The sequence below is a fragment of the Anomalospiza imberbis genome, chromosome 6 (genome assembly GCF_031753505.1).
Source record: "Anomalospiza imberbis isolate Cuckoo-Finch-1a 21T00152 chromosome 6, ASM3175350v1, whole genome shotgun sequence".
Classification (NCBI taxonomy): domain Eukaryota; kingdom Metazoa; phylum Chordata; class Aves; order Passeriformes; family Viduidae; genus Anomalospiza; species Anomalospiza imberbis.
Window position 1 is genome coordinate 37493959 of NC_089686.1, and position 15274 is coordinate 37509232.

Here is a 15274-nt window from a genome sequence, read left to right on the forward strand (position 1 = left end):
ATGTTGCTGAACAAAAAGTAATTTTCCAGATCCATATAAATGATTAAGATACAGAAATAAAATCTACCCTTGAGTGCTGCATAGATATCAGTAGGAAGACTCAGAGAAGATTAAGTAAATTAATTAAATTTTTTGTCAATTCTATGAACCACAATTAAACATGGAATGCAGGCTTCTGCCTTGAAAGTGCCAGGCCCAGCAGATATATCAGGGCTTTAATTCAGGTCAGCTCCAAATCTCTCCAGTGCCTACATTTTTAATGGTATTTTACTCATGACTCAGGTACTACCTGTTAAATTCACAACAAGCACAATAAATCAAGCTAATTTGGACTAAAGCACCCCTAATTCAGAGTGAGAGTATCTACCTGGAGAATTTGTCATAAAGAATGCATTCTGATTATAAAAAAAACATAAATTTTAGAATAAACTTTCCATGAAGGAAAGACACACCTGCAAAGAGATTAAAGGTGGAGTGAACTTGTGCAACTGAAATGCCGATTGTCTAGAAGAAAGCAGAGTTTAAAGTGAAGTGTTTAAAGAGCGAATGCCCAAGCTCGCAGCGGGAGAACCCACACTTTGCTGTGCTGCAGGTCCTCACTGTGGGTCTCCAACAAAGGCTGCCTTGCTTGGTGACGCTAAGGGAAGAAAGGTGGGAATCTAGCTTGTGTACATAGGTCCAATTTCTCTTTCACACACTCCCAGGTGAACACACTCCCAGGCTGTGGGAATCCTCTCTATCATCTTAAATATGAGCTGAGCTTAGTCTAGGGGGTGCATGAGTCTCGTGTGTGTCATTGGGCCAGCTGCAAGGCAAGACTGAGAGAGGGGAACGACCCAGTTAGATTATGAATTCATCTTTTCCTGGTGAATACTAATGCCTGAGAATTTATAGATGGATGTGTTCGTGTCTGAAGCAACTGCCTTGTGAATTTGCTGATCGTGCAGGAGCGGTATGCAAAACGGGAGGAGGAGGAGGCAAGGAAGGGAGGGTGGCTCTAGGACCCATACGAGACTTCCCGAGCAGGAGGTGGGAATTTTCCTCCAAGGCAGCAGGAGCCCGAGCCCGGTCTCAGAGCTCCAGCGGAGCCCGCAGGAAGAGCCTGGCACGTCCCCTCCGTAGCCGCGCACCCGGGCGGGACCAGCCCGCACCCCGCAGAGCCATGAACCGGCTACCACAGCTGCTGCTGTGGGTCACCACAGTGGGTAAGGAACTTATTTTTCTTCCCTCTCCTCTCTTTATTTTGCAAAGTCCCTCTTCTACCCAGAGGCTCGGACTTAATTTATTGCCCCTTCCCTTTTATCTTTAAAACCAGAAAAGCATTCTTTCAGAGCAGTAGGGAAAAAAGGGGGGATGGGGATTGAAAGTACTGGCATAAAACATTCGTAAAGTAGGTGACATGCCGGAAAATAAATCTTGATTGTAAGTAAATTCTGTTCACTGAAATGAATAGGCGATCTGTAGTTTTAGAAAAACTGCTGTTGTCGAGGCTCTGAGGCTGGATGCAGGCAGTCGCTGTACGAGGGTTTGGCATGAAACTAGCAGCTATACCCTAGGACCATTTTGCTTCTCTGGCTGCTGGATTGTTTTCTTTGGGGCTGTTTTGGAGAGGGTGATAAGAGTAATGCTCCAGGAGTAGTGGAGGTTGCTTACAGGGAAAGGTGTAGTTAGGAAAGGATGCTTTTTCTAAGCAGAAAGATGAGGGACGGGGATAAAGAGAGGAGTAAGTACTGGGACTATGAAAGATAGACTTAAGAGCTCCCACCTAGAAAGTGGTTCTCAGGCTAAGTTTTGAAAGGAATCTTTGTGCTGCTCTGTTTGTCACTGTCAGCTTTGGTTCTGAAGTACAGCAGAAGAAAGGAAGTGACGGTAGGAGAGAAGAAGAGAGATATTAGGAGGGAAGCTGCAGGAATAGGAGAGAAGTTGGGAGGTGGCAGCATGCATGCAGCCAATGATGGGGGAAAAAGGTAGGAGTGGGACACATTTACTATATGTGCATAGTGGCAAGCAAATTTGTTATGAATATTAGGAAAGAAAAGTCTCTATCAGGACATGCTGAACTTCCCAGAGAGCTGCAGTTACAATAGTACCCCCTGTGTAGATACAGTGATACAACCTGACCCTTAGACAGGATCAGGAGACACTTTGTATTTCTCAGTGTAACAGATCGTGTAACTTCCAGGCAGGAAAGGAGGAAAAGTAAACAGGTTGCTGGGCGCTGCAGCTAGCTCTTGCTAGAGCAGTGCACTTCCTCTCTCTCTGGCTAAATGATGAACTTGTACATATTTACTTTTATATGCAGACACACTGGGACGTCAGTTTCTAAGCAGGTTTTATAATTTAGTTATATTTACAATTGTATGCCAAGGCATAGCACACAGTTTTTGATTTCAGGCTTTTTCTGGACGCCTATTTCTTTTGGGAGGCAGGAGGTTGTTTTACTGTCGAAGGGTCCCAGGACAAGTGTACCTTGTGCAAGCAGAGCTGTATGTCCCTAAACCTCAGCTTCCATGGCATGTGGTCTCATCAAGAATTGCTAAGTATCTTTCCAGTGTTTTTGGTGGAGTGGCTTTCAACATGCAAGTAATGTTAATGTAAGGAATAATAATTATATTTGCTGTATATCCAAGTCTGTGATATGAAGCATGTCTGTATTTGGAAAGAGATTTTTAAAAGGATGTGTTACAGAGAGAATAAGTAAAGAGCTAAATGAAAATAAATGTACATTTTACAATCTCTCCAATCTTTTGCCAAAAATAATCTCAATCACTGGAGGAGACTTCAGTGCATGAGCATTTAACTATGTAGCTGCTGTCACAATCTTCACATGGGGGTTGCTTGCCTCACTATGGGGGCTATTGTGGTCAGCTCACAGAGTCATTAGTCAAATAGTTTAAAACCACCTGTGTTACCACTGTACAATTTTTACTGGAGCGTATTCTTGGAGTGGCTTTACATTTCCTTCTTTATTTTGAAAGCCCAAGATCTAAATGATGAAGGAATTTACAGGTCTTTTTCTCACTCTCTTATTTTCCTGGCTGGCGTACATATTTCTAATGAGCTCTATCATAAAAGGATGGTTTCAGAGTTCCCATCCACTGACAATTTTTGGCACACGGAAACACTGGAGGATGTTGCAAGTCCTCTTGGTGCAAAAATTAAGACACTATGAGAAAATTCAGAAAGTTGTAGAGAACAATGGCAGGAAAAAACCCTCAGAAAAAGAACCACCAAACCAAAGGTAACAAAACCAGGAAAGGACTTAGTCCACAGGTATACATTGTTCAGTGTCAAAGCAACTTCACAGTATTTTGGAGGCTGAGGTGGTACACTAGCCTCAAGTCTCAGGAGATGGTTAGGAAGAAAGTGAAAAAAGCCACTAGACGAATGTCTGGGAGAATTTTCTTTTTATTTTGAGCACCAGTATTACTTTGAGCCTTCATATGGGATTATTTTCTTTTGATTACTTGAGCTTAGTAAGTGGTGGGTAGGTCAGTCCTTTTCTGTTCTGTGAGAAACCAGGTTGTGCTTGGCTAGATGTCATACCCTTGCCTTTGAATGTGGAGAGCCAACTATCTGCAAAATTGCAGCACAGCATACATCCTGAGCAAACCTCAAACACCTTTCCAAATGTGTCTCATTTAAGTCATTGCTCAGAGTTCAGCTACTGAGCATAACCACAGTCCATGAGATAATATTACTAGAGGCATTTTGTCAGGATTTCTTTACAGTCTCTTCTAACACTTGCAGTGCAGCCATCACAGAATAGGGTAACTTAGGTTTAATTTCAGCCTGGTGAATTGTTATGGTTTTGGGTTTTGTTGAATCCTTTCTAAGGCAGAGAAGCATAGGAAGGTTGATGGCAGGTTTAGGAGTAAGCCAGCTTTTTGTTTGTTTGTGGAATGGTATATCAGCATGGCAGCGATGAATGTCCCATTCCTGGGTGCTTGCATTTGTCTAACTAACAGCTTTCAGAAGTCCCAAACATTTTGTTTTTATCCCTGGATTTATATATCTCTCAGGACTGAGTTGGCCTGTTTTGTAGAAGGAGTATAAACTGGCATAAGTTTAGTCAGTCCACATGTGCAGGAAGATATTATAGGAGTACCTTATTTTGTTGTAAGCCAACTTAAAATAAACCAGTACATCTATTTCACTTAAACAAACCTTTAGTGCTTTGTGTATCCCTTTGTTAGAGGAGAGCATGCCAAGTGTGGAAGGGATGGGACCCTGTGCTCTCATTTGTCTCTTAATTGAAGAATTTTTCTCTCTATCTCTGCTCAATTAAAGTAGCACACAGGTACAGTGGTGATTTTACTTAAATGGTTCCAACCAGAAGAACATTGAATGATCCTTGAAATTTGTCATAGGAGTTGTATCCACAGTTCTTTATTGTGCACGTGGCAGGATGTCTCCATATACAGTGCCTAGTCTGAATATCCAATTCAAGGCACTATGGCTGTCACTGAAAGTCAAATATGGGGTGGATGCCTTGAAAGGAAAACAAGATAGTTCTTTTTAAGCCATAGACATTACAAAGTAGAGGGCTTTTTGAAATACAATGGAAAAGAATATGATAAATTTATGGGAATCCTACAGTAAGGGAGCACATGCAGAGGAACACCAGGGATTTCTAAACTGCATCAGGAAGGAGGACTAAGTTGGAGGAGGTAGAAATCAGGTAGTGAGCCACTACTGTTACTTCAGAGCTGAACTCAATGTCTTATGAGCAGCCATAGAAAAAAATCCATCTTTTTATCCATGCTACATTCCTGCACGGTTTCTAATTAGTCCATAAGAACAAAGTTGGAGAAAAGGATGCTTCACTCCAGTGAATTTTCCAAAGAATTCCTGTCCTACTCCCTGGAGTCCCAAATGGATCCACAGGAGGGTTTCTGTCTTCAGCCTGCTTGTATATGTGAAGGAGCTCATGCTGGCTCTGCTGGTGTGTAGAAGTGCATCTGTGATGTTTCTGACAAGAGTGGAGAGAAATTTTCATCTTGAATTAATTTTAGTGAAAATTGCTGATGTGTGACACTAAGATGCTTCATAAAGTGGTCTAGGCTTTGAGCTGTTACATTTGGTCATTTGTTTTGTGTGTGCACCTGTTAGTTCATACTGAGACATTCAAATAAATCTACATGTTTTATTTTTTATTTTTTTTTTAATTTCACACTTTTGGTCAGAAAAGCCTTGCATTCAGAAATCTGAAATATTTATTTTAAAAGCATAAAACATGATTTCATGTTAAAACTAAACATCTGATATTAACTGTTCTAGTCCAGCACTCCCTGAAATGTGTTTGTCTTTGCAATCTTATAAAACTTTTGATCCTGAAGATTTTTAGGTTGACCTGTGACAGATTTTTTGTTTTGATTTTTTGAAGTTTCTTTGGGCTTGCCAATGACTTGTAAAATCCTGTATTAAAACTTCCCAGTTATTTTATAATACCACATTTCAGTTTGTACTTAGATTTGTGCATGCAGGGGGTTGTCCCTAGGCTGATGCTCATTACTCTACGTGCAGACAGTGACTGGTACAGTTTGTAGTTTGCTATTGGATCAAATTCCTCAGAAATAAAAGAAACAAAAATAACTTTTTGCAAACCTTTAGTAAAAGCAGAAACACAAAGCAGCTGCTGAGAGGAGCGGCAGGTGAGCTCCTTCCAGAAATAAATGGAGAGGAAGGAGCCCACAGGGCTCATAGATAACATAAAATGACAGATGTCTATGGGAATACAGTTACAGCCATGCAACATCTTGCCTTCTGTATCTGGAGACTTTTATCTGAGACTCCTATGAGTAAGCATGATTCCTGTATTGAATCCTTAAATCAGAGGAGGAAAATTATGACATTAATTATGTTAATTAATTGCATCAGGCTTATAGTCTTTTCCTGCCTCTCAGCATCAGTCCTTCCTCTTACAATTCCTCTTCCTCCCATTCCATTATAATTGCTCCTCTGCTTCTCTCCTCTGCCGGCATGTAACAAACCCTGTGCTTTGATGTAGCCTGCTAACAGCATGCACAAAGATGAAACCCGTGGCAGGTAGGAGCGCAGGCCAGCTCGGAAAAGGGGTGAATTTTAGTGTTTGGTGAGAGGTGACTTGTAGCTGACAGGTGTGCTCTGAGTGCGTAGGGAGAGCAGCTCCCTCACGAGAGTGGGGACAGATCGCACTGGTGGGCTATGTGTTGCAGAAGGAACATGTAGAGCTTTTGTTCCAGATTGTGACTCGTTCAGCACCACTAGGTTATGGAGGGCCTGTGCCTGGGGAATGTCAGGTTCCTGCCTTTTTGTGCTGTATGCACAAGAGGGAAGTCAAGGTGTAGAACCATTACAATTCAGCAAATGCCGTGTCAGGACCTCTCTGGACCTCTGCAGTGCTTAAAGGATTACAGCTCCCAGACAAGTGGCAGGGTATCACTGAAGCATTCTGCTTCCCTCAGATGTGCTGTTCCTAAGAGCTTTCCTCAAGGTGCTGGACCTCCATATTGTGCCTTCTCCCAGTTGTGTCATACCAACACAACCGGACCCATGGGGAGAAATGGAAACAGAGGGAAATGACATGAAAGGGAACAGAGCTGACATTCCAGTCTTCCTCACCTAGAAAAAGCAACTCTGCCATATGTACTGAGTAAATAGAGAGCTCAGAATTTCAGTGAGATATTCAGTCACAGGTCAAATGTTACCTTTTTAGGAGAAGTTCAGGTTGGTTTTCTATGTGTTCTCCTTAACACAAAGCTGTCTGTAAAAACATGAAACTACAAAATTTTCCACTTGTTGGTGAAAAACTTCTTAAGATTTCCAGCTGGCTTTATATTTACTTTAAGCATTTTGACTATATGATTGTTGTAGATCCCTGCCAACTGAACTATTCTGTTCTCTGTGAAGGTATAAGCATCTCTGACATCGGCAATGATTGAATTTAAAAACCTATTGTACAGCAGTCTGATCAGAGTTAGTCAAGAATGAGAGTGAAATATAGAATTATAATATAGAATTATAGAATTAAATGCTGAAGTCTTTTCAAAAAGCACAGATTTATCCTTGCAATTCAGATGAACTTTTGCCCTGTCTAATGGGAGAACCGTGTCTTTTAATAAGGCTTTACAGATTTTCAGCTAATTGGTATCTGAAATCCCATAAGCTTTGGCTTATCAGCCAAGAATGATGCATTTATTCAGTATTTCAGTTGCTCAGTTAGGGTTTTTTTTTCCCAGTTTGTAGCACAGCATGTGTTTGAGGGCATAAACAGCCAAACCTTCTGGAGTTAGAGCATCCACACCTCTCCTCTGTGTCTATGTTTGTGGTGATACATATTTATATATTAAAAATATAGGAGGGATAAAATAACTGAGCGTAAAAGTAATAAGTGACATGGAAGGATGTGATGGTGTTCTGTTGCACAGAATTAAATACAGGAGGTGAGAAGTATCTATTCCTATATTGTTCTGGTGAAGGGTTTTTGTGCTATTCAGGAGCCAGTAGAAAACCCAAACTAAAAGTTTTTTCCTGCCTTGAAGCAGAACTGACCATCACATTGGAACTTCAATGGGAATGGAACCAGACAGGTTACTGGTTCAGAGTCACAGTTTGCTGGAATCACAATTTTCACACCAGAGGTGCTGTTGGAAGCACCTGCTTCCCTGAAGTGATGCAGGACTGTTTTGAGTGGCTCTGCAGCTGTGACCAAAACCTTTGTCTATACGCTGAGGGTGAACTCTGCTCATGCACTTTCCCTTGTAGCTCTGCCTTACAATATCTGCTCTGCTCTCCTGACCTTAGGGAGGCAGGAGGAAACTGTGGGGATTCACAGAGAGGACAGGAGGTGGCCAAGGCTGGATGGTAAAGCAGGATGAAGGAATTCTGTTCCAATGGAGACAAGGAGTGTAGCCAGTGTGGTTTTGGATTACCAAAAGAAGGGTTAGCAGCTGTCAGCCTGAACTCGAGCAACCTCAGGCAAAGCTGAATTCACTCTGGAACAGAACTGAAAAATGGCTTTTCTTCTGTGGATAATTAATTTGGTGGTTTTGCAGACCCATGTGCCTTGACTAATATTTTAGACAGTGTAAGGAGCATGGATGATTATGCTTAGATACTCATAATACCTTGGATGTGTTGATTTTTTTAAAAAAAATTCTGTTGTTATGTTTAACTGCAGTTTAAATTTTCCAAGTATTTTCTGTTTATATTTTTTCCTACCAAGCTCTGAGTGATTAAAGACCTATTTATTACTTTGACTTCAGCAAACAGAATCACAGAAAAGCATGACTGCTTAAAATTTCCACGGTTTTTAGCATGTTTTTAGAGTTTTCTCTGTGGCGTTTTGATGTTTACTGTGCTGGAGTTCAGATCTCTTTACATGAGTAACACTTTTAAAGTATGTAGTTCACAACAGGAGTATTTTCCGTGTTTATAGTCACTGCAGGAACCCAAATAGTATTTAAAACCTCTGAAGGAAGCTTTCTTTAACCCCATGCAGGCAAACAGTTCAGCCTAGAGCTTAGTGAGACACTGGACTTTATGAATATTTTAAGCCCTGATAGCATAGTCATCGCTATCACTAATTTTTTTCATCTTTCCTGAAGTCCCACATACATCCCGGGCCTTCAAGATCTATCAGATTCTTAGAAGAGTTTAAACTTTCCCAGAGTTTGATATTGTATTTGTCAGTCTGTTGCAGACCTAGAGACAAAAGTCAGTAAAATTTGCAAAAATAAACTTGTGAATTAGTTATAAGAAAAACAAGGTGAGAAAACCAAGGTGGGTTTTATTTAGCTGTGTTAAAAGGGCTTGTGTTCCAGCTATTCAGAGGGACAGAAAACTGGGAGGTGTATGCAGATCTAGCTCTTTTCACTTCCTTTAGTGCTGTGCTAGGTTAGTCTGATGAGACTCAAGAATTTAGCTTCCCTTCCAAAAGCTATTTTCATTTTTTATTTGCTAAATTTTGGACAGGGCATAGGTTTTTTATTTCTTACCTTCATATTTTGATTCCCACACAATTTTTTTCCTCTTTTATGTGCCTTCCTGCATATATATATATATATATGTGTGTGTGTGTGTGTGTGAAAATTAATGAAAGGAAAAATATATGGAAAACACTTTTGCTTTAAACATGTTGTCTTCCCTCAGTGGATGCAGTTATCCACAACTATACACTGCTCAGGGGTTGCTTGTGATTTTGTGTGTTAATATTATAATTACTTTTTTTTTATGGAGATTACCATTTTTCAGGGATTTGTGCTGCATATGAGTGCATGGGTTATCAGCTTTGGTAAATCTAGCCAATAGTTATTTTTCAATTAAGTTTCAGGAGAAATTGCAATCACTTTTTTACTAAGGTATATGTAGAGTAAGCTGGAGAAGTTATTTTATTACTGGTAGGAATTGCTTTGTGGCTGAAAAAAAAAAAAGGATTGATGAGAAGCAACATCCCAATTAATACTGTTATTGATATTTTTCCACAGAGAAAGGTGAGGGGTAACTTATAACAAGTTGTTGTTGTTTGATCCCACCCACCAAAAAAGCCCTATGAAGCCATTCACTCACTCCCCCACCAGTCAGAGTGGGGGAAGAATCAGAAGGGTGAAAGTCAGAAAACTCATGGGTTGGAATAAAGACAGATTGACAAGGAAAGCAAAAAGCCATGCACACAAACAAAACAAAACAAGGAATTTGTGCACTGCTTCCCATAGGCAGACAGGTGCTCACCCATCTCCAGGAGAGCAGGGCCCCATCCCATGTAAGGCTTACTTGGGAAGACAAATATCATCACTCCAAACACCTCCCACTTTATATGCTGAGCATGATGCCATATGGTCTGGAATATCCCTTTGGTCACTTGGGGTCACCTGTCCTGGCTGTGTCTTCTCTCAACCTCCCATGCACCTCCAGTTCCCTCACCACCATGGCAGCACGGAAAGCAGAAAAGGCCTCTACCCTGTAAGGCCTGCTCAGCAAAAACCAAAACCATCTGTATATTATCAACCCTGTGTTCAGCACTGATCCAAAATACAGCCCTGTACCAGCTGCTGTGAAGAAAATTACCTCTGCCCCAGCCAAAACCAGCACACAAGTAAATGCTGAATTTCAGAGATAGAAGTGCTGATTCTTCTGCTGGTTTCTTGAGACTGAGTGAACATGGAAGTCAACATCTGTGTGATGCTCAGTTTGTCTCCAGCTTGCATGCCCCTCTCAACCTCTCTAGGCAACCCCCAAGTGCCATGGTCTCATCTCAGCTGTGTCAGCCATACTGCAGGGATGCTTTGGAATGATCTAGAATAAAAGCTAGCTTTCTTGGTTTGTACATCATTTTAATGTTTCAGTTATGATGTGGCTCTTTACAGATTGTGTTGGGTACAACTGAGGGATGTGGTGATTGCTGCACACAGACAAGAAGGGATCAGTCTCAGAGTGGGGTCAAAAGAAAGGCCAGCTGGGGCAGAAGGAATTGTTCTGGGAATCTCTTAGTCTGCTGGGGTTTTTTTCTAAATGTCTCCCAACAGACACTGAAACAAGTATCTTGTGAAACCAGCCTGTAGGATTAGACACCTGAATTCAGACTGTGTGAATACACCCTGATCTAGCTTAGGGATGCTTGCTTTTCCAATCTGCAAGGGAGCAAGTGCTCAATGCCAGCCTTGTCAGCTCAGTGTCAGTGAGCTGGCAACTGCCTTATGAATTTCTACTACTGTGAAAACACCTACAATCCCATTGTACTAATTAAAAAATATTTGGTTTAGCTGTCATTTAGTTCTGGTTTTGACAGTTTCTTATTTTTGGAACCTGTTAGTGTTTTTGCATATAGTTTAACAGAACTTGTAACAGTTTAGGAGGACAAATTTGGGCTGATAGTCTGAATGTTATCACTGATGTTATGTTGCTGAGGAATAAGAGATACACCATGATGTTATGTGATGTTCAAGTCTCCCCTTTAGCCCATTAGACAAAATAGTCTGTTTTCAACTTTGACCTGTACCATGTACAGTGTTGTTAAGAGGAGGTGCTCTTAAACATTTACGGATAGGACTGAATCTGTTCTGAAGGTGAAGAGTGAGGGTTTACATTTATCATCTTAAAGGAAGACAGTAAAAAAAGTTCTGAACCCAGGCTTAAATTTTAGGCACAAAATGTTTCATACTCCCTAGTATACACAGAAGTGCTCCCATGAGCTTTTAAAGAAACATCAGCTACATATAAGAATATTCTTCAGCAAGTCTTTTCATTCTTTGTGACACAAGTGCACAAAGGGGTAAGAAATAGAGCTGGCCAAAGTACCTTTGCCTAGTGTTTCTGAGATTTGCAAAGGGAAAAAGTATAGCAAGCACTATTTTTCTGGTTTTTAAATTCTCCAAGCTCAGGTTTCACAGATAGGGTTAAAAATCATCAAATTAAACATATTTATGAGCCATCTGGTTTCTGAGTCTTTCCAGTTTGTGTTTGCTATCCTGGGTAACTATTAAGTCATTTTTGTTGCTGTAATTTTCATGTCATTACATGGCTCCAGAAACTGCATGTTTAAGAAAAACACTGTAGAAAACTGAATTCAGAGTAGAATTATAAGCACTGGCAGCACTGGAGACGTTTGTCATTCTTTCAGTCAACCTAACATACTACAAAAATTAAATGTGCAAAATATATAAATTTTTTCTTTTAATGTGTATCTAAGTTAGGCAATGCAATCTTTCAGCTCTATTTGCCTACCTTTCTTACAATATGGTAAGGAGAGTCAGATTTTCCAGGGCTACTTTTCAGCCATAAGTTTTCCCTATGATTTGAGGAAGATTCCTGAGCCTTGGTGCTGTAATCCTTGTCCTAATTTACCTATTTTATCTCCCTTATTCAGATGTGTTGAGATATAAAGCAGTATATGTTCTAGTTCCTTCAATTAGATCCAGTGCACAGAATTACAGATTTTTTTTATTTCCTTTTTATAGTAAAATATAATTAAGGAGAATCTATAACTCCATTTCAGTGGAAATTTGAAAAAAAATTACTTTTTTGAAAAAAAAATTACTCTTTCACATTGAATGTTGGGTTACTGATTAAGTTTTCTAACAGCATTGGCTTTTCCATTGGTAAAAGGCACAGAAGTGTTTTCCTTAAAGGTGTACATTGGTATTACTCTTCCATAAAATATCCTTATCTGCTGCTGAGCAGGCACAGCACTGATGCATAGATGCAAAATGCCCTCTTTTTTCTCTGGTGACCTGACTGATGTTCTTCATGCCAGCTCGGTCATTTGTGACACTGGGTCAATTTTCAGAGTATAGTTTCATCTCACGCAGAAAAAGAGAGGAGATGCCTGTAATTGCTGGTGTTTGTTTTCTAGGTGCAACCTAGAAATGCTTGTGCTATTTGAAGGAAACTTTGTGAATGCTACTAAAAACACTAACCAGTTTCTCTTTCTCACTCTGCCTTGTCATTTTGACAGACCTGTGTTCTGTTATCAGTTTTCCAAAGTCAAATTCAGTTTTATGGGTTTTGGAACGTTTCTGGCTATTCTGTGTGCTGTGCAAAGCCATTCCCAATTCCCTGCACTTTATTATCCCTGCTGCCCGTCTTGCTCTTTTGCATGTGTCTTGGTAACTCTTGCACACAGTGGATAGCAGTACCTGGCATGCTGAGCTCAGGGAAGGGTGCACTGGCATCTTTAGGTCTTGTAAGAATTACACAGCTTATTTATCTCCTTTTCTTACTTGCACCTGGCATGAGCTTTAAAAAATGCAAAACAATCACTTCATGACTCTGTGCTTTTACTTTCAAAGCCCAGATTCCCAGATGCATAAAGAGAAAGGAATAAGTGTATGCAAAAAATAAAGCACACATTAATCTGGCTATGTGTGCTTTGGAGCCAGGAGTTACTTACAGGAGCAGAAGGTGCCACGACGCAGGGAAGACATTTGAAATCTTGGCTGACAAACTGTTTAATACACTGCTTAAACTTGTGCTCAGTTTCACATTCCACCTTCTTAGCCTTCTCTTAGTGTTTGTTTGACTTCTTTCCTTTTCTGGAGTCCAGCTGGCATTGAAAGGCTCAGGTGTTAGGAAGCACATTTGGGAGTCTCAGCTGGCACTGGCAGACTACACATGCTGCTGGAGTACTTGTTGGCAAAGCTGTGGTCCCTGCCTTGGAAGCTGGCAACAATTTCTAGCTGAGGCTGTGAGGAAGGTGTCTGAAAGATGTTTGACTCTAGAGCTGCAAGACTGGGGAGATAATAGGAGGGGAAGAAACACCTTCCCCTACAAACACGTCCACCTTTTCTAGGGTGGACAATTCCACTGGGGTGGAATGCAGTAACTGCATTCTCTTCAGACACACAAGCCTGGGCACTGCACTGTGTGCCCTCAACATGCTGATGTGCAGATACAGCAGTGTCCATGACTGTCTTCAAAGCCAGGTGCAGGCATCCTTGTGCCCTGCATGCTGCAGCCTGCTCCTTCACAAGGCTGTACCAATGTGGCCTGCCTTTGTAGTGTCCTGGGAATGGAGCTGGCTTCCCATCAGCCCTGAGAGTAACTTCAAAAGCTAGTCTTCTCTGAGAAGGCTCTGAGTGTAGAAGACATTGAAGTAGATATTCAGTGTCCCAACGAAAACTACTTCTACCCAGGCATCCAAAAATATTGAGATATAGGAGGATATAATAACAGATTCTAGCTTGGATTTTTCAGATGTAGTTATGACACTATGGCAGGGTATGTGGCAGTTTTTTCTAACATGAGATGGAATTACTTCCTGTGTGGAGAAGTACATGTAGATATAGATGTATAAATTTCTTTGCCCATGTCAATGTGTGTGACTTGATTAGGTATGAATGTTGTTAATGTAAATCTATATTTAAGTCACTGTTACAGTTATTGTAAACCCTATTGAATTGATTACTTTATAATTGTTAAATCAGTTAATGATTAAGTGCTGCTAAACCTTTCTGCGCCCTTATATTTCGTGTTTATATCCTTTGGTTATGATTTGATTTTCCTTTTTTTGTTTAATTCATTTGGTAAGTAAGAGTGAAACTTGCCACTGAACTCTGTTAAAAGTTATGAATTCATATGAAAACTTGCTTTTTGCCAAAACATTTAATTCTGATTCTTTAAACAGCACAAACCACTTATTTACAACAGAAGACAATGCAAATAGAATTATTTAGGTTGGAAAATACTTTTGAATCCAGTTGTTAATCCGGCACTACTAAGTCCACCACTAAACCATGTCCACGAGTGCCAAATCTACACAACTTTTGAACACTTTCAGGAATGGTGATTCCACCACTTTCCTGGGCAGCCTTTTCAAGAGCCTGACCACCCTTTCAGTGAAGAAACTTTTCCTAATGTCCCATCTAAACTTCCCCTGGCACAACTTGAGGGCATTCTTTGTTGTCCTGTCACTTGTTATCTGTCAGAAGAGGCCAACGCCCACCTGGACTAGAATCTCTTTTCAGGTAGTTGTAGACAGAGATAAGGTCTCCTCTCAACCTCCTCCAGGCTAAAACCCCAGCTCCCTCAGCCTCTCCTTGTAAGACTTTTGCTTCAGAGCCTTCACCAGCTCCATTACTCTTCTCTGGACATGCTCCAGCACCTCAATGTCTTTCTTTTAGTGAGATGCTTCAACATGTGCTTCCAAAAGAATATATTATCTACTATTGACTGTGCAGTTCCCTCAGAGTGCATATGTTGTGCTCTGTCACACCTTCTCATTGCTGTAAATAGAGGTTCATACTCTGCTTGCAAAGAAGCAGTAACTTTTATTGCAATACCAGGTTGTTGTGGCAACAGGGATTCTTGGAAGTTCTTGGGACACTTCTGGTATTTACATCGCCATTTTCAACTTCCCGACCCAGAGAGATGTTGAGGGGACCCAGAGATGTTTTTCAGGAGAAGCTGGTACAGAAAGGATGTTTTAAAATGTGTGATTCTGTGAGAAATCTGGAAGAAGTTCTGTTGACCACTCTCTCCTCTGTTGGGATGATATCTAGTTGAGTACTGAGTGGGCAATGAGAACACTTGACAGACATACACAGATGAAAACAGTACTACTCAAATATGTATTTGGTCTTTTCCTATGGATGATAATCTGCCAATTACAGCTACAATTTCAGGCTGTTTAGAACAGAAAGGTAAAATGATATGCTTGATGAGTAGTCCACACATGGTCTAAATACACCAAAACTGACAGGTGTGCTGCATTTGCTGGGCTTGACAAGTCAAGAAACCCATCCTTGGTCTGGTAGTGCCTTTCTGGATATCAGAAGAGTGTGCACTGCAAATGTAGGAA

General features: G+C 40.7%; 1 protein-coding gene across 2 annotated transcripts in view; it reads left to right on the forward strand.

The window, feature by feature from the left end:
* The first annotated feature begins 790 nt into the window (after positions 1 to 790).
* LTK (leukocyte receptor tyrosine kinase) overlaps positions 791 to 15274 on the forward strand; it is a 97027-nt gene continuing 82543 nt past the window's right edge. For both annotated transcript variants that reach the window (XM_068193467.1, XM_068193468.1), the window contains exon 1: positions 791 to 1205. In XM_068193467.1, coding sequence (XP_068049568.1) covers positions 899 to 1205 — 307 coding nt within the window. In that variant the 5' untranslated portion in view covers positions 791 to 898. The remainder of the gene's footprint in view (positions 1206 to 15274) is intronic.